Below are 20,279 nucleotides of genomic sequence, written 5' to 3'. Positions count from 1 at the left end.
GTTGGCGCAGGATAGAGCAGGGTTTAGAGCTTTTGTGCATAGGGTCGCTATGAGTCGGAAACGACTCGATGGCACATAACAACAACAACAATAGCAACCCTATGGACAACATATCAGAGCCTTGCCTTGTTCTGTGCCATCTTCACCATCTCTGACCTGCTTACATCTATTGTTATAGTCACTGTGACAATTTATCCCACTGAGGGTCTCCTTCTTTTTCTAACCCTTTCCACTTTCCCCAGTATGATGTCTTTTCCAGAAACTGGTCCCTTCTACCAACATGCCCAAAGTATGTGAGACAAAGCTTTACCTTATCTGCTCTAAAGAATACTGCGGTTGCACTTCCTATAAGACAGACTTGTTGTTTTGAGAATTCAATGGATAGTCAGTACTTTTCTCAAACAGCACTACTCAAAGGCATCAATTATTCTTCTGTCATCTTTATTCACTGTCCAACTTTCAGATCGATAGAAAGCAACTGAAATGAAAATATCATGGCTTGGATAGGGTGCCTTTAAACCAACATCTTTGCTCTCCAGCACTCTGGAGATATCCATGACAACATATTTTCTCAATGTAACACATCTTCTGATTTCCTGACTGCTGTCAAAATGGGTGTTTATTGTAGAGCCAAATAAAATTAAATTGTTGGCAATTTTAATCTTTTCTCCATCTACTATGATGTTGGAGTCAGAAAATCAAAAGGGCCGAACTCGCTCAGCATTTCTTAAGCTCAAGGAATTGAAGAACAAATTCAAACCTCGAGTTGCTATAATCAAGGATGCTTAAGGCAGAATGTTAAATGATCCAGGAAGTATTAAAAGAAGATGGAAAGAATATACTGAGTCACTGTATCGAAAGGAATTGGCAGACACAAAAGAATTTCATGAAACAACATATGAGCAAGAGCCTATGGTGATGAAAGAAGAAGTTCAGGCTGCTTTGAAGGAAATGGCAAAAAATAAGGCTCCAGGAATAGATGGTATGCCAATTGACATATTTCAGCTAACAGATGCTGCCCTGGACGTGCTCACCAAGTTGTGCCATGAAATCTGGAGAACAACCACTTGGCCAACTGACTGGAAGAGATCTATATCTGTTCCTATCCCAAAGAAAGGTGATCCAACAGAGTGTGGGAACTATAGAACAATCCCAATGATTTCACATGCAAGCAACATTTTACTGAAGATTATCCAAAAACGACTGGAACAGCACATCAGCAGAGAACTACCAGAAGCCAGGCTGGGTTTAGAAGGGGTCATGGTACTAGGGATATTGTAGCTGATGGTAGATGGATCTTAGCTGAAAGCAGAGAATACCAGAGGAATGTCTATCTGTGTTTCATTGACTATGCAAAGGCATTTGACTGTGTAGATCATAACAAACTATGGCTGACTCTGAGAAGAATGGGAATCCCAGAACACTTGATCGTTCTAATGTGAAACTTACACTTGGGCCAGGAGGCAGTTGTTAGAACAGAGCAAGGGAACACTGCATGGTTCAAAATTAGGAAGGGTGTACACCAGGGATGCATCCTATCTCCATACCTTTTCAACCTGTATGCAGAACAGATTATCCGGGAGGCTGGGTTCTATGAGGAGAAATGTGTGGTCAACATTGGCGGACAATTTAACAACAATCTGTGTTATGCAAATGACACACCCTGCTTGCTGAAAATGAGAGGACCTGCTGCAGAGGGTCAAGGACTGCAGCCTCCAATATGGATTGAGACTCAATGTCAAGAAGACAAAGATTCTCACTACTGGACCAATTGGAAGCATCAGGATGGATGGTGAAGAGATTGAGATTGTACACAGCTTTAGTTTGCTTGGCTCCACAGTCAACACTCTTGGCACCAGTAGCCAGGAAACTAAAAGGCACATTGCCATGGGAAAGTCTGCTGTTAAGGACCTCTCCAAAGTACTGAAGAGCAATGGTGTCTCTCTGGAGACTAAGGTGCGTCTGATCCAGGCCATGGTCTTTGCAATTACTTGTTATGCATCAGAGAGTTGGACAATGACCAAGGAGGATAGAAGGAGAACTGATGCCTTTGAGCTGTGGTGCTGGAGAAGAGTATTGGGAATACCATGGACTGCTAGGAAAACAAACAGATTCATCCTGGAAAGGGTTAAACCGGGTCGCTCCTTGGAGGCAGGGATTCTGAGGCTCCGTCTAACATAGTTTGGACATGTTGTGAGGAGAGACCGGTCCTTGGAGAAGGACATCATGCTTGGGAGGGTGGAGGGACAGTGCAGGAGGGGAAGGCCCTTTATGAGGTGGATTGATTCAGTGACTCGGATAATCAGGATGGGAGTGTCAGAGAATGTGCGATTGGCACAGGACAGAGCAGAGTTTAACGCTTTGTACATAGGGTCGCTATGAGTCGCAAGCGACTCGACGGCACATAACAACAACAACAACAACTATGATGTTGTCTATTGGTCAAGTGGTAAGAATTCTTGCTTTCTTGGTACTGAAATTAATTTGTATAGAAGACTGTACTCTTTGACCTCTCTAGTGAGTGCTTCAAGTTCTGTTCATTTTCTGCAAGCAACGTTATGTCATCTGCACAATACAAGTTGTTGATGAGTCTACCTCAAATCCAAATGACACATTTTTCTTCATATAGAAAGCTCCCCATATATCATTTCAATAAATCTCCTGTCAGCCCTCTTAATGACTTTTCAACTCCTATAAAGCCAAAGAAATAATCTCAGTCTTTGGGTTTTTTTGTCTATATAATAAAACTAGGATCAATGCAACCACTCACCTCATGTGCTCTTGCCTTCAGGATGCTGAATGCTACTACAAGAAGGGACACAACTCTACAGATGGGCACCACTAAGTATGAATGAGTCCTAACTCTTCACAATTTTGCAATACTTTTGCCTATTCAATTCACACTAGTAAGGTCTCACCCACATATCTTATCATCAAAACCCTTTTCCTGATAGAATTCAGAAAATACTGTTGGTTTTTAGTAGGTCTCCCAAACTTCAGCCAAACAGTTTTCTATTTGGGGTTAAGAATCTTATTATTTATGGGCTATTATCTATAGAAATTTCCTGGCTATTGTCTATGGAGACTTCCCTAATTGTCCATCCTAAACAGCCATCTTTATTTTCAAATTCTAGCTGACTTTGTAATCATCCTTTACTAGTAGATTATTTCTTCTGCTTCTCTCGACTTCCATGTTTCTTCATCTCTTTATTACATTTCAGTGTGTGCGTGTGCGTGTATGTGTGGTCTGAGTGACTGTTTAAAAAACAATTTCATCTTCCAGTCAGCAATTTATACCGTTTTTCTTATTTATTATGATTTCAGTGACTGTTTACAAATTAATTTTGCATTCAACTATTCATATGCATTTCATTCTATAAATTAACTACAATACTCACAATGTAATCATACTTCCCCCACAGCCTACCTGTAATTCTGATTTCCATTAATCCTTTTATACTATTCTGTGTCTTTTCTTTAATGATATTGTAATCAGCTCCTTACTGTATATTGCCTTTCCTTTCTTTCATCTTAATATGTGTCTATTATCTATTTAGAGAGCTCTGGTGGCATAGTCTTTAGGAAACTGAGCTGCTAACCCAACTACTCTGGTAGTTCAAATTCACCTGCAGATCTGCAAGAGAAAATTGGGTAATACCTCCATGTGATTTACTGTCTACCAAAAATCCAATGGAAAGTCAGCTGTGAGACAGTTCTGACTGGATGACAGTGAATACAGCATATTATCCACATTCTCATTTTTGCTTCCCTATCCCTCTCTTCCTATTCCTAGCAACCATCCAAGAAGGAATCTGTGTGTAAACCTCCCCTTAGCTTTTTATAATGATGATCTTATAGAGCATTTGTCCTTTTGTGACTGATTCAGTTCACTCTAGAGCATTCTGATCTCTAGATTCATCCATGTTTCAGGGTTTTTAAGAATTTTTTGTTGTTCTTTAATATTGTATAGAACTCCATTGTGCAAATGTACTAATTTCTTCATCCATTCTTCCAGTGATGGACACTTGGGTTGTCTAGCTCTATGCCACTGTAAATAATGCTGCAATGAATATGAGTGTGCCTATATCTGCTGTCATAGCTCTTAATTCTTTCGGATGTACACCTGGCAGTGAAGCTGCTGAATAAAATGATATTTACATTTTCAAGTTCTTGTTCTCTCTTTTCAATGTTCTCTTTTTTACTTTTTGAGAAGTCTTTTGATACACATAAGGATTTAATTTTTAGGGGGTTCCAATCATCTAGTTTGTCCTCTGCTAACTGTACATTTTCAATTATAGTTGAAAGTCTAATTTTCTTTGGATCTTTACAGTTTTAGGTTTTACACTTAGGTCCTTAATCATCTTGGGTTAATTTTATTTTTTATAATAAAAGGTATGAAGTATGGGTCTTGTTTTAATTTTCTGCAAATATATATCTAGTTATGCCAGTACCACTTGTTAAAGTGGTTGTCTTTTCTTACTCTTTTTTTTTTTTGTCTTTTCTTCCTCTTAATGAATTTCAGCTCTGTGTCAAAGAAAAGCTTTCTATAAGTAGATGGATTTATTTCTGGGTTCTCAATTCTATTTTATTTATCTATGTGTTGATGTAATAACACTAAGGTTTTAGGATTACACATCAGCAGAGAACTGCCAGAAGTCCAGGCTGGGTTTAAAAGGGGTCGTGGTACTAGGGATATTGTAGCTGATGTTAGATGGATCTTAGCTGAAAGCAGAGAATACCAGAGGAATGTCTATCTGTGTTTCATTGATTATGCAAAGGCATTTGACTGTGTGGATCATAACAAACTGTGGCTGACTCTGAGAAGAATGGGAATCCCAGAACCCTTGATCGTGCTAATGGGAAACCTATACTTGGGCCAGGAGGCAGTTGTTAGAACAGAGCAAGGGAACACTGCATGGTTCAAAATTGGGAAGGGTGTACACCAGGGATGCATCCTATCTCCATACCTTTTCAACCTGTATGCAGAACAGATCATCCGGGAGACTGGGCTCTATGCAGAGAAATGTGGGGTCAAGATTGGTGGAAGACCTATCAACAATCTGTGTTACGCAGATGACACAACCCTGCTTGCTGAAAATGAGGACGACCTGAAGCACCTGCTACAGAGGGTGAAGGACTGCTGCCTCCAATATGGCTTGAGGCTCAATGTCAGAAGACAAAGATTCTCACCACTGGACCAATTGGAAGCATCAGGATGGATGGTGAAGAGATTGAGATTGTACACAGCTTTAGTTTGCTTGGCTCCACAGTCAACACTCTTGGGACCAGTAGCCAGGAAATTAAAAGGCGCACTGCCATGGGAAAGTCTGCTGTTAGGGACCTCTCCAAAGTACTGAAGAGCAATGGTGTCTCTCTGGAGACTAAGGTGCGTCTGATCCAGGCCATGGTCTTTGCAATCACTTTTTATGTGTCAGAGAGTTGGACAATGACCAAGGAGGACAGAAGAAGAATTGATGCCTTTGAGCTGTGGTGCTGGAGAAGAGTATTGAGAGTACCATGGACTGCTAGGAAAACAAATAGATTCATCCTGGAAAGGGTTAAACCGGGTGGCTCTTTGGAGGCAAGGATTCTGAGGCTCCGTCTAACATACTTTGGATATGTTATGAGGAGAGACCGGTCCTTGGAGAAGGACATCATGCTTGGGAGGGTGGAGGGACGGCGCAGGAGGGGAAGGCCCTCTATGAGGTGGATTGTTTCGGTGACTGGGGTTATCGGGATGGGAGTGTCAGTGACAGTGCGATTGGCAGAAGACAGAGCAGAGTTTAGGGCTGTTGTGCAAAGGGTCGCTATGAGTCACAAGCGACTCAATGGCACATAAGAACAACAACAACAACAACATGTAGTAAGTTTAGAGACCATGAAGTATAAGGCCTCCTACTTTTTCTTCTGCAATCTCACTTTGCTTATCCAGGGTCTCTTTACATTCAATACAAAGTTGGTGATTATTTTTTCTATCTCTTTGAAAAATGATGATAGGATCTGTTTTCTGGGCAAGCTTGTGTACTTTCAAAACTAAGAAAATATCTTTATGATGCCTAATGGAAAGCACTTACCGGATTTCCCATAAACATGAAAATTCAATGTAACTCAAATTGAAAGTCACTTCTCTAACCACAAAACTGCTGGTTTACTTTCACTGCAGTGAATGGCATTATCATCCACTTAACCTCACAAGAAGTCAACTTAAAGAATGTCTAAGACTTCCTTTACCCTCAAACTCTCACTAAGTTTATAAAATGTTTCAGCATTTGACTAGCTCTCTTATATTCTCTTTACACCCCTTGGGTCAGTCCTTATTGTCCTTTACCTAGATTACTGTAATGTCACCCTAATTAGTCTCTCAGTATCCAGTCTATCAACCATATTTGGGGCGAGAGTAAGTTAGAAAACTTAAGTCCAAAAAAAAAAACCCAACAAACTTAAGTCTAAGACTGCTGCATCCTTATATTAAAATCTTCATTAATTTCCTATTGTTAATAGAATAAAGCCCAAATTCTCAACATAACACACAAAGCCCTCTATGATCTAATGCTTTCCTGCCTCTCTTCAATCTTATCTTTGGGTGGCTCCCATCCATTCAGTCTTTTAGAAACATTGCCATTGAGTTGGAGGAGAGTCACAGCTGACCCTCCAGCAAGTTTTCAGCATGTTGTAAACTGGATGAGAAGAGACTGTTCATCTTTTTCCCAAAAAGCCATTAGTGGATTAAAATTGTCAGATGCACTGCTTTTGGGTTGGAAGCATAACTCCCTACAGTAGAACAAGGAGCCATTAGAGCACCTTACTCTATTGTAGAGATACTCAAAAGTGCCTGCAGTTCACCTAAAGAAGGTTATTAAAAAAAAAAAAAATTTAAAAAAAGAAGGTTATTTTAAGTCTTTGATTCTCTACTCACCAGGTACCAAAAAGAATCTAATCTACCTATTTTTTTTATTGTATTGAGCACAGTCCTTCAGTATTCTTTTCTCTACTGATTATCAGTGTAATTTTCATTATTTACCTGACTCTTGTAGAGATTTAACAATTTCTGCTACATATACTTGTCAGATGATCTCTAACACTTTGTTTCACTTATATATCATACATCAAACTTCCTCTCATGCCATAAGTCTCTAGAGAACAGAGACACTGTCTTTTATCTATATGTCCCTAGACACATAGCAGATGCTTAATAAGTGTTGCTAAATGATTAAATTAGTGGGTCATTTACATGAGGTGATCTAGATGAGAATGGAGCACTTATGGAAAAACATGGAGAGGTAGGATAAACTTCATAGGCCATCTAGACCTTCAATGGAAAGAAAAAAAACTCAAGCATAAAGAGGAAATATATGATTAACTCATCATGCTACCTAAAGCATGAGTAATCAGAAACTACTATGAAAATTGAGTATTACTACACAAATATATTATTCATTATTATTTTTAACAGTCATAATAGCATGGTACCACACTAGCAGTAATATGAACTCACTGATCTTATGTGAAAGGAATCATTTCAAAGGATAAGTAATAGGATTTGGGAAATTACCTGGATATCAGAGGGTAAAGTAACTTTAGGTTCTTCACTCTGAAGTCTAAAAGAATGATAGTACTTTAATAAATGAGAAAATCAAGAAAGAAAAACATATTTGGTAACAGAAGGACTAGGCATTTAGACTTGGTGGCAGGGAGATCTTCAAGCAGAAATGACTATTTAGCTGGCAACTGTTTGATCTCTGCTTGAAGCTGAAGAGAGGTCAAAGTTGTAGCTACAAGTAGGGTATAATTTAATTTGTAGAACTGTTTACAAATTTTATTTTCTTTTTACTTTCAGGGATCATTTCTTTAGTTCGTTACAACACTGTATTACAGAGATGATTGAGATGCATGGGGAATCTTTACTTAAATACATCTGTGGCTTCCAAGTAGTCAACCAATGTGAAGGGTTTTCCCTGGCATAAAAGAATCAGAATGTCTTCAATAAAGTAGCCTAGTTTAAGCAAGTAGGGGGAACATTATGCAAGGAGGTTTAGTCAAGAAAAATAGGAAGCTTTCTTTTGGAATACTTCTTTCAAAGGAGTTATAGAGATTTATGAACATTACCTGGGGGATGACAGCTTAGCCAGGCCTCCCCTTCATCTTTCCTATGAAGAGAGACAAAAGCCTAATTAGGGTCACTCAAAGTTGAAAAGGATGCCACTGATACAAGGTGAGAAAGAAGGTCATATCATCTCTAGGTTACATAATATTTAGAACCAATCTAACTTCACATTAAGGCACTGATTATCCCATAAAAGTTGAACATTCTTTCTTTATCTACTGTTCTTGCTGTTTAGCTTTGAAAATCAAAGTAAACATTTAGATACTTGCCAAGATGATTTTAAAGCAGGCCCTGTGCTAGGTACTATGCATATCATATAATTCACAGAAAAAGGGCAAAATAGCTTTTATTATCCTTAGGTTAAAGATAGAAAAACTAAGATTCAGAGAAGTGATTTGCCCAAAGTCCTCTGATTATGAGGTAGGAATTGGAACTGGATACAGGTACAAGATACGGTTTGTGCATTTTCCTAACGACCATCTCACACTGCTCTTTACATATATTTCCTCAATCATCCAAATCCTGATCTCTTCACCTTCAAACGTTTAAAGCATGATGGAAAGGATTTAGCCTTTTATGAAAAATCTAGATCCACAGCAAACCTCTATTACTAAGTAACTGCATGATCTTGGAAAGTTCCTTGGATTCTAATTCTACATTCCCTTCCAGCCTTGGAGTCTCACTCAAAAATATTAGAGTTCTTCTGCTATTACACATTCTATTTTGTAATAAGTCCTCTAAATTTATTTCAATCCATCTAGTAAAGTGTACATTTCTAGATATTGGATACTATGTTTTATTAATTTTAATAAAAGTTTAGAGACTATGGATTTCCATTCATTCTTTGTTGCACTTTTCTCCCTGCCCAACTTCGCCCTCCACTTAACTCTTCTCTTTGAAAAGTAAAATTCCTTCATTGTTACACAATCCCTTTTCAGTCCACTCCACTATGCAGCCTTCGTTGTGGACTCCTGCCATGACAATAATACCTAATCATATATCCCTTTTATACAATTCTCCCCCTCATCTGTTTCAATGCATTATGCATAATGTCTTCTGTCAACAGCGATGTCAGTCTCGTTTTACAACAGTGGAAGTTATTTGTCCTTTTGTGACAGATATTTCACTTAGCAGAATATCCTCCATGGTCACCCATTTTGTATATTTCATGAGTTCCTTAGTTTTCAATGTAGCGTAGTAATCTTCACCACTGATCCAATTTTTAAAAGCATTTTATTAGTGATAATATTTGGAATTTATTGCTATAACCATCCTGATACCTAGAAGAATTATGGGTGATCAATAAATAAATGTTAAGTGAATCAAATGGTTTGATGAACATCCAATTATGCTGTCAGCTTCTTGAGAAGAGTTGCCATTTATTGCATTGTAGTACTTATCCTGTGCCTAGAATAACTGGCACAGTGCATGATCACTAAATATATCCTCAATATACCCTGAATTGACTCAATCACTGGGAATGGGTGTGTCGGAGACGGTGAGACTGGTTCAGGATAGGGCAGTCAGAGCTATTGCAGGCAACTTGATCACACAGTACAAACACCACCACATTCAAAATTACATCATCTGCTTCTTCACGACAGAAATCGTGTCTTAAATTAAAAATGTAGTTGTGAATTCCACTGAGCATTTAATAAAGAAGCTGGCTTTGTAGGTATTGTTGGACTGTTTCCAGCACGGCTAATATAAGGTGTTGAGGATGATGGAAAGCTTTTCAACATGATGACTCAAAGAGCACGTGGTGGCAGTCATGCCATAAACAGATGACCAATAAATATGTGCCAAAGTGAGAAAGCGGCCAAGACTTTTGGCCTCTCAGATGTTCTTTTTCCAATTTATCGATCCTAGTTCTGACGCTGGAGTCACCTAATGCACATCTATTTTCCTGCTTTCAGAACAGCTTTTCAAAAAATAAAATACAACGACAACGTAGGTGTGAGATTTGATTTTTCTAGACAAGATGAATACACTTCCCTCCACAAATGATGAGGTAATCTCTATGAATATCGTGGAGTAGGCAGGGCTCTTTCGGCGAAAGGGCAATATTCACCAACCGCCTCCTCTTCCCGGGTTCGGGGGCTGGATTCACCTGAGGGCTTGCGCCCAGTCGCTCTGAATCCTCAAAGGGGCCGCCATCTTGACTCCGCCTCTAGCCCGCCTCTTCCGCCTACCCCGCCCTTTTCCGGAAGTGGGCGCCAAAGGGGAGGTAGCGCAGGCTCAGGGCGGGCTTTACGGAAAGTTCTCCAATAAAAATATACAGTCAGTCCACCCTACCGCCCGTACTTCCGTGCACGCGCTCCTCAGGCTGTGACCGGTTCCTGGGAGGAGAGACTGGAGAATTTCAATTGCTGTCAGAACTGCTGCTGCGAAACTGACGCCACTACGCGGCAGCACGCACTCGACTCCAGCTTATCAAAGGAGCGCCGTGGGCCGCGTTCTTGCGTGGGTAGGCGTGCCGTGATCTCCGGGATGGGTTCCTGCGCGCGCATGCGTATCCTCTTTTAAAGGCGGAGGCTTCATAAGCGAGGTTTTCTGAAAACCCGAGGTTTTCTGCTTTCCATTGATTTGTACACCTTCCTACATCAGTCTTGCCTCCCCGATAAGCCGCTGACCACCTGCCCTGAAGGTCTTTATTTCACTCCTAGAGAATCGGAAACTGAAATATAGTGAGTGGGGGGAAACACCGCAGCATTTACTGACTCCCAGTTGTATGTAGCCCATCAGCTTTCCATTCACTACCCTTTTGTTGTTCTGGCTACCGTGAAGCTGATCTGCTTGGTGGCGAACTCATGCACAAGATCTGCCTTTTGGTCATAGGGTTTTCTTTGGCTGGTTTTTGGAATAAATTTGCCAGACCTTTCATCTGAGCACTCATTCCCCTGCATCTTGTTCAACACTGAGGGCTGACACCTGGACGAGGTGCGTTGGCTAGGAATCAACTGGGTCTCACACATGGAAGGAATGAATTTAACTATTGAACCGCAATTGCCTCTAGTACCATATTTTTTTTTTATTTGAAATTTTCATGAAAGTTGATAGGGCCTTTGGATTTCCATTCATTCATTGCTGTACATTTTCCTCCCTGCCCACCCGTCCCCCCAAGTTCGCTTTTCTCTTTAAAAAGGAAAAAAAATTATTTCATTGTTATACACCCCCCCAGTACTATATTAATCCTCATGTTCATTCTGCAGATTCATTCATCAAGAAACGTGAGCTTGTATGATAAAGCATGACTGCATTTGAACCCAGATCCCAAGGCTTAGGATCCTGGGTACTTTCTTTCCTACTAGGCATGCTTTTAGAGTTTGCCTCTTGCCCTTAAAAACTCAAAATATATTTAGGAATAAGAAGTATGAATAGTATATAGTAAGACTTATCATTAAATGCTAGGCTTCATATATACATCATCTCATTTAGTCTCCCAAGATGATTCATTGAGTCAGTGACAAAGCTAAATTTGCAGCCTAAGCCCATTTGCCCCCATCTTCAATACAGTGCTTTCCAAAACAAATTTGTTTTGTATAGGGTGTTAGGCTTATATCCCTCTTGTGACTTCTGTGCCCCTGCAATAAAAATCAAACTGTTTAACATGACCTCCAAGGTCTTGCCATGATCACCCACTTTCTCATCTCTCCAGTTTCCTTTATTGCCCTGTTCTCTTCTAATCTCTGCTAGAGTCATAATATTGAACTTTCAATTTTTTTCATGTGCCAAAATCTGCTCTTAACCTCCAGTATGAACTTGCTCTTCATTTTCCAGCAATGTTCTTCCTTCTTATCATATTATCATAAAAGTCTGCCCATAGAAATACTTCTCCAGGAAGCCTTTCCTACCTTTTCTACTTTTGTCTGGATTAGGTGCCCAGTCAGAATTTGTTCTTAGTCAGTGATCTTGGTTGAAAGGAGAGAGTACGAGAGGAATATCTATTTTTCATTGACTGTGCAAAGGCATTTGACTGTGTGAATCATCACGAATTGTGGCTGATATTGAGAAGAATGGGAATCCCAGAGCATTTGATTGTGCTCATGCAAAACCTATACTTGGACCGGGGAGCACTCGTTAGAACAGAGAGCAAGGAAACACTGCATGGTTCAAAACTGAGACAGGAGTGCAATCAGGCATGCATCCTGTCTCCATACCTTCTTAATCTATATGTAGAACATACCATTTAGGAAGCTGGGCTTTATGAGGAGGAATGGGACGTCAGAATTGGAGGAAAACTTATTAACAGTCTGCGTTATGCAGATGACACAACCTTGCTTGCTGAACCTGAGGCAGGTCTGAAGCATTTCCTGCAGAAAGTCAAGGACTATACTCTTCAGTATGGATTGAAGCTCAACGTCAAGAAGACAAAGATTCTTACCACTGGGCCAATTGGCAGCACCATGATAGATAAAGAGGAGACTGAGATTATTAGCAGCTTCAGCTTACTCAACTCCACAATCAACTCTGTTGGCACCAACAGTCAGGAAATCAAAGACAGGTTGCATTAGGAAAATCTGCTGAATCTCTCCAGAGTGCTAAAAAACAGGAATGTCAGTTTAAGGTGTGCTTGATCCAGGCCATGGTCTCTGCAGTTACTTGCTACACATGAGAGAATTGGACAGTGACTAAGAATTACAGAAAAAGAATTAATGCCATTGAGTTGTGGTGCTGAAGAAGAGTATTGAACATTCCATTGACTAACAAGAGAATAAACAACTTTTTCCTGTAGAAGGTGAAACCAAGTTGCTCTCTAGAGGAAAGAATTTTGAAGCTACATCCGATACTCTTTGGGCATGTTGCCAGGAGGCGCTGGTGCTTTGAAAAGGACATCATAACAAGGCAATGCGGTGGGCCTTGTCGCTCCTTTTTCCGCCATCTTGGAGCCGGTGAAGGTGGTTGTCTCCTCCAACGTCTGAAGTTTTTGGAGTGAAATAATTGTGGCCTCCTGGAAGCAGGACTTCTGAACCACAAAGATGGCTGGGAGGCTTTGGTGCAAAGCCACTTTTGCTGGCTATAAACGAGGTCTCTGGAACCAGAGGGAGCACACAGCTCTTCTTAAAATTGAAGGTGTTTATGCGAGATGTGCTTATGTTTACAAAGCAAAAAACAATACGGTGACTCCTGGTGGCAAACCCAATAAAACCAGAGTAATCTGGGGAAAGGTAACTCGTGCGTACGGAAACAGTGGCATGGTTCGGGCCAAATTTCGGAGCAACCTTCCTGCTAAGGCCATCGGACACAGAATCCGTGTTATGCTGTATCCCTCGAGGATTTAAACTTACTGAAAAGCAAATAAAATTATGGATTTGTTAAAAAAAAAAAAGAAAAGAAAAGGACATCATGCCTGAAAGGGTAGAGGGATAGCGCAAGAGAGGAAGACTTTGGGTGTGATGGGTTGACACAATAACTGGGATAATGGAAGGAGGTATGTCAGAGACAATAAGATTGGCTCAGATAGGGCAAGGTTCAGTTCTGTTGTGCCTGGAGTCGCTTTGAGTTGCAGGTTGCTTGATGGCACATAACAACAACAGTTTGAAGACTAAAGTGTGCCTAATTCAGACCACTGCCTTTTCACTTACTTGCTATGCATCTGAAAACTGGACAGTGACTAAGAATGACAGAAGAATTGATGTTTTTGAGCTGTTGTGTTGGAGCATTGTACTGAACATCCCATGGACTGTGAAAAGAACAAACAGATATGTCTTGGAGAAAGTGCAGCCAGCATGCTCCTTGGAGGCAAGAATGACAAAACTTCATCTCACATACTTTTGGCATGTTGTTAGGAGAGGCTATTCCTTGCAGAAGGGCATCTGCTTGGAAAGGTGGAGGGTCAGCAATGTGGGAAATTCCCTCAACAAGATTGAGCAATGGTCTCAAGTGTGTCAGAAATTCTGTATTGTTCATAGGATCACTATGAGTCATACTTAACAGCACCTAATAACAATATAGCTATCTATATACACTGTGTAGTAACCTGTATGCTTACTTATCAAGACTATAAACTCCATGAGGGCAGGGACTGCCTGTGTCCTGGTCACTCCTATGCCCTTAATTCTGGCATAATTCTATTAGGTGATTGGTATTTGTTGTTCTGTACCATTGAGTCAGAACTGAGCCACAGCTGACCCTCTGATGGGTTTTCAGAGGCAATTCATCACACAGGAGGAGGCTGCCCATCCTTCTCCCGTGGAGCAGCTGGTGGATTTGAACCTCATGCCTTTGGGATTGTGGCACAGCTTCTTGCCACTAGGCTACCAGAGTTCCCTTAATGAATGAGTTATTTACACAGGAAAAGAATTATTTTAGCTCCTTTACAACAGCCCTCCATGTGAAATTTGTGGTAAGACTTAAGTAGGTAATTTTTCTTTAAAACTTTTAAAAGTGCCTTTTGTATGCTACTTTCTGCTGTGTACTCTAAAGCAAACAATCTTAGGAAGACAGTCTGGACCAATAAATATGCCTCGGGTTGTTATATATTTGACAAAACACTTTCTCACGGTATTTCTTACACCAGCCTTACATGCTGTATAAAACAGCTCCACTGAATTCTCTTCATTCTTCCCATCTCTCAAGTTTTACTAAAGTGCTACACTCCATTCCTCTCTAACATTGGAGGAATAGGAGAGAAAAAGAAATTTTTTGGAGTTGGATCAGAGATCGTGTCTCCAAAAAAAATGACATTTAATTTTATTTAATTTTGTTAGCAGAAGTCATTGAGCTTGCTAGCCCAGACTTCTTACACTTTACCTCATTCAGCCTAAACCATTTTGCAGGCTTTCTTTTTGCCATGCCTACTGCTGGACAATAGAGAACAGCAAGGCAAATCAGACCCAGTATCCTAACAGACTTACAGAAGGTAGACACATGAGCAGGGTATAACAGCACAGTTCCGTTGGTGCTACTTACAGTAAAGGAAATACATATGTACCATTGGAGCTCTAGTGGTCTGGTGGGTAAGCAGTTCTACTGCCAACCCAAAAACAAGGGTTTGAATTCACCAAATGCTGTGTGGGAAATAGATGGATAATCTCTTCCTATACAATTTATAGCCTCTGAAAATCTGCTGGAGAGTCAGTTGTGAGTAGGTTCTGAATTGAGGGTACATAACAGCAATAGTATATATGCCATGTCCTTGCATAAACTTTGCCTATCTTGATATTCTAGAAATTCTCCAAGATGTCAGCCTCAGTCCCTCAAGGCCATAGCTGGACTCGACAGGTGAAGAAGGAGGATGAAGAAGAGGACCCAGTGGACCAGCTGATCTCCCGCTCTGGCTGTGCTGCTTCCCACTATGCCCTGCAGGAGTGCATGGCCCAGCACCAGGACTGGCGGCAGTGCCAGCCACAAGTTCAGGCTTTCAAGGACTGCATGAGTGAACAGCAGACAAAGCGGCGGGAGGAGCTACGGAAAAAGAAAGAGCAAGCCAGTACCCACCGCTGAGACCCCAAATCACCTATCCCCAGAAGACAGTCCTGCAGAAACCAGCACCCAGAGAAATCATTGCAGGGAGAAAGAAATCTTAAGCAATGAGGCTGGAAGGTGTAAAATTTGGGGCTCGTCTTTGGAACTGGGGTTGAGAATCAGATAGCCACCATGTATTTGGGCCCAACTTCTATAAAGAATTTTCGTAGTGCCATCCGTATTGTTCTGTTTCGCCATGTAAAACAAGAAACTGAGTTAAAGGTACTCCCTTTCCCCATACCTTGGATCAGTGTACCAAAACGGATTAAATTTAAAAACTGAACTGATTATGTGGACATTTACATTTTAAAACTAAATTTTTTTATTTTATTTTTTTTTTTTTTTATGTGAGTGTACCGTCAAATCAGATCTGACTGGTACAGGAGGAGATTGTCCCTCCTTTTCCCGGCAGAGCATCTGGTGGATTCGAACCGTGTGCCTCTGGGATTGTAGTTGCAGCTCCTTGCCACTAGGCCACCAGAGCTCCCCTTAAAACTAAATTCTTAATCTACAGATTATTTGATCAGGTCTTCATTTAGTCAATCATTGGCTCAACAACAGCATGTCTTTCTGAGACTTTTTCCATGTATCAGGCAGCATGGTGAATACTTAATTTGATGAAGAACATGATCTTTGCCTTCATGCTGTTGAGTCTAATTTTAGAGAAACAGAAAGTAACACTGAAACAACTAACATGACATGTCGTGTATGTGCCTTTCCCTTTTATCAGTTGTTTCAGTCTGATGGGTAGAAAAAAAACGAGTGGGAAAATGTCTTAGTCAACAACATAGAGTCCCTGCCGTATGCCATACTCTGTCAAATGAATCAGATGTAGAGTCTGACCTCTCTTACTGCCAACCTAACAAAAACAATTTGGTCTAATATTTATTTTAAGTTTTAATATTGAAATACAGAAGTTTGACTATTGTAAAACAGAAAATCTGTCAAGTTGTGTTCACCAGTTCATAACAATTGCCATTACTTTTCATTTTTCTTTCATTGCACTACATTTTCCATCCTGTTCCTTCCTGCCTATATGTCATGAATGGTAGCTGTTCTGAAGCCTGCCATAGAAGCTGGATTGCAAAGGGAGACATACTCTTACATTCAACAATCACAAGCATTTCTTGGTGGTGTAGTGCATAGAGCATTGTGCTGCCAACCCAAAGGTGACCAGTTCAAGTCTACCAGTTTCTCTGCAGAGAAAAGATGAGTAATCTTCTGTGCCATTTTACGGCCTCTGAAAACCCATTGGAGGGTCAACTATGAATCCGTTTCTACTTGTTTGCAATGAGGTTTTTAACATGTTAAAAGTCTAAATAAAGTATGTTGTTGTTGATTGCCTTCAAGTTGAGCACGACTCATAGTGACCCTATGAACAAAAGGCCTGAAGCCTTTCTATAGCTATGGACATTTATCAAAGCTCATAGAGTTTCCGAAAGCATGTTGTTTAGGAAGTGGATGCCACTCCTGCTTCCAAAGTACAGCATTTGGGGAAAGGGAAAGAGAAAATAGAAGGTACAAATGAGGAGGAGCACTTTAAAGAATAACAAAGACCTGTTTGGATTTCCAGAATTAGGTTATGGAATTTTAGGTGCCACTGTCTTGACTCCAACTCAGAGCAGCTCTGTGCACAGCAGAAACACTGCCTGGTTTTACGCCATCCTCACAGTTGTTGCCATGTTTGAACCCATCCTTGCAGCTCCTTTTCATTGAAGATCTTACTCTTTTGTGGCTGACCTGCTTTCCAAGCATACTGTCCTTCTTGGGCTGGTCTCTCTTCATTAACATACCTGAAGAAGTACATTAGGTGGAGTCCTCATCTTTAAAGAGCATTCTGGACGCATTTTTTTTTTCTTTTTCAATTGGGAGTTGGGTGGAAGTTAATAAAACAAACTGGTTTTCTATTCAATTGTGTAAGTCTTATTTTCTGGCATTAATTACAATATCCTAATGTGACCACACTCCATTTCCTTTCTGTGGTTCTCATTTCCATTAACCCTTCTATCTTACTCCTTCCTGCCTTCTGAGCCTTATCCCTGAGCAGATGCTCCCCTGTGGTAGTGTACTGTTGATTGTACTGAAGGAGTACTTCCCTGGTGTTGCTGTTCCCTTTCTAACCCTATCTACTTTAGGGGTGAAAATTAAGCCACAGGACTGAGTTTTGTTTCTGATTGTTGTTGTTTGGTGATACTGAGTTGAGTACAACTCCCAGTGACCCTTTTCAGATGGGAAGGTAGTAAAGTTTTAGTAGGGAGTCCACCAGTGTGTTGGACTTGCAAGCCTGACTGTTTTTATGGATTTTAATTTTGTTCCACATTTTTTTGCCCAGTCTGCCTGGGACATCCCACTTTTAGAACGACCAGCACTGGCCCTGGCCAGTATAGTTCTCAGGGCTGTGAAGCTTCCAGTAGTCTGTTTTTTTAATAATTGTTTCTCTCCATCCTTTTTTCTACCTTCTTTATTACAGATGGAGAGAAAACAATAATTGCACCTTAGATGTCTGTTCACAAAGATTTTTTGTCTTTCATAATCAAGCACTCAGAGCTCTGTAGTGGCCCAGTGGTAAGGGCGCTGTGCTGTAGACCTGAAGGAACGCAGTTTAAATCCACCAATTGCTCTACTGGAGAAAGATAGGCAGTCTCCTCCTGTGTGAGTTACTGCCTCTGAAAACCTACCGGAGGATCAGCTTTGAGTTGGTTCCAACTTGATGGTATGTAACAACAACCAACCACTCAGTGTAATTTTTCCTTCCCAATGGTATTTAAGGACTTGAACAGAATGATTTCTAAAGAAGTAGGGAGTTTTTTCATGTGTCTATGCTAGAGTTTATTAATTTTTTCCTCCCTTCTCTTCCCTGTTAACTCTCCAAGATTGTGAACAATCACTTCTCATATCACAAAGACAATATTTTACATTATACTTTGGTAAGTAGTGGTCATTATGAAATTACACTTCAATAAAAGTCCTCACAAACTGAAACAGTAAAAATTATATTAAACAGAAAAAACTGGGTTTAATTTTACTTAGATCTATAATCAACAACCATGGAAGCAATAGTCAGAAATCAAATGATGTATTGAAGACTGATGTCACTTGAAAAACTAAGCTGTGCCTAAAGTAAGCCCTGGTATTTGAAATTGCTTCATATACAATGTGAAAGTTGGACAGTGACTAAAGGAGATTGAAGAAAAATTTGTGCCTTTGAATTGTGGTGTTGGCAAAGAATATTGAATATACTTCCAAAAGACCAAACATCTGTTTTAGAAGTAGTGGAGCCAGATTGCTCCTTAGAAGCAATGATGATGAAATTTTTGTCTCATGCACATTAGCCATGTTATCCCTGGAGAAAGACATCATGCCAGAGGAAATTAGGATCAAAAGAAGACATCATCTAATGCTGTAATAGTGATAAAAGGGGATGGCTCTAGCAAATAAAAATTTATTTTCTTACAGTTTAGGAAGGTTGGAGTCCCAATTTATGGTGTCAGCTCTAAGGGAAGGAAGGTCTGGTCTCTGTTGGTTGTGGCAGAAAATCCTTGTTTCTTTCAGCATCCATAGGCCAGCTGCCCCTAAAGATCTGCCTGTTTGTGGATCTCTCCTAGTTTCAGGAAGCTTCGTCACACAGATGCCTGCATCCAAAAGGGACATTCCTAGTAATTATTTATTGATGGTACTGAAGTCCACCCCAACCCTGGAGACTCCTTTCCTTTTATCTCTAGCAAGATTAACAGGTATTATAGGCCATAGCTTAGGGAAACTCTCCTTTTTATGCTTTTTTTTAGTTACTCAACTCTACAGCCCAGAGCCTTGGAGCTGAAACATGGTGGTCCATGTCTGCCATTACCTCTGGCAACTTTGGATCACCTCTGCAGATAAACTTGGTGCCAGGGATGAGTGGAGAGTCCTCTTGGCTACCCATAGCACAGGCTTATGATTTGTCTCTTCTCTGCAAAGTCCTTGGCTGGAATTTTACCTTGTGTTCAGTACAAAGGTGCATTGTAATCTGTTTTACTAGATGAGTAAGAAGATACTCCTTCCACCCTCCCTCAGATAATTTGCCAGCCTGAGTTCTTGGGCTGCTGACTCAAGAAATTTAGACAAAGGAAACTGAAGCAAGTCCAGGTTGAAACCTTACACTCTCCCTATGCAGAGAATTCTGGGGCTCCCTGATCTGCTCTAGGAGGAACTTAAAGCAGGGAGAGGAGGTGGGAGGGTCTTTCCTTCTCTGGCTATGTTTTAAAGAGAAGAAAGGACTGACAATATATTTCTGGAAATCAGCCAGTGAAAATTCAATGGATCATAAGGGTCTTATCTGCAAATAACTATGGGGTAATAGAGGACTAGATGGTATTTCATTCCATTGTCCATGAACTCAAAGTAAGGAAGTGGCCTGTTCAACAGCAGATAACAATAACAACAGCAATTGCCTCTGAATAGTTTTCTTCTTCAGAAAATTGAGCATCATCCTTTCAGAGTCTGGGTTTCTGTCTAAACGGTAAATTCATCCCCCCAAATCTGAAATATCGGAGACTAAAAGTTATTCTGAAAATTGCACTGGAGCGCAGAGAAGCCACAGCACAGGGAAGAATTCAAGATACTAAAGAGTTGAATAGAAGATTTCAAAAGGCAGCATGGGATGACAAAGCAAAATATTACAATGAAATGTACAAGGAGTTGGAGTCAGAAAATCAAAAGGGCCGAACTC

The 20,279-nt window shown here is 40.4% G+C and overlaps 2 protein-coding genes and 1 pseudogene across 2 annotated transcripts in view; 2 read left to right on the top strand and 1 right to left on the bottom strand.

The window, feature by feature from the left end:
• Positions 1-10,310, bottom strand: part of PAAF1 (proteasomal ATPase-associated factor 1) — a 52,891-nt gene extending 42,581 nt beyond the window's left edge. Inside the window, exons 1-2 of the mRNA XM_006885571.1 lie at positions 10,215-10,310; positions 8,107-8,147 (exon numbers count right to left, since the gene is read on the bottom strand). Coding sequence (XP_006885633.1) covers positions 8,107-8,147; positions 10,215-10,261 — 88 coding nt within the window. The 5' untranslated portion in view covers positions 10,262-10,310. The remainder of the gene's footprint in view (positions 1-8,106; positions 8,148-10,214) is intronic.
• A 2,773-nt stretch (positions 10,311-13,083) lies between these two features.
• LOC102851099 lies at positions 13,084-13,386 on the top strand (annotated as a pseudogene).
• A 1,900-nt stretch (positions 13,387-15,286) lies between these two features.
• On the top strand, positions 15,287-15,550 carry LOC102850688 (cytochrome c oxidase assembly factor 4 homolog, mitochondrial-like). The gene has a single exon (XM_006885570.1). The coding sequence runs from the start codon at positions 15,287-15,289 to the stop codon at positions 15,548-15,550; it is 264 nt and encodes an 87-aa protein (XP_006885632.1).
• Positions 15,551-20,279: the final 4,729 nt, after the last annotated feature.

The sequence above is a fragment of the Elephantulus edwardii genome, unplaced genomic scaffold (assembly GCF_000299155.1).
Source record: "Elephantulus edwardii isolate Elephantulus edwardi_28Jun2011 unplaced genomic scaffold, EleEdw1.0 scaffold00044, whole genome shotgun sequence".
NCBI classification, from domain to species: Eukaryota; Metazoa; Chordata; class Mammalia; order Macroscelidea; family Macroscelididae; genus Elephantulus; species Elephantulus edwardii.
This window is presented reverse-complemented; position numbering and strand designations above follow the sequence as displayed.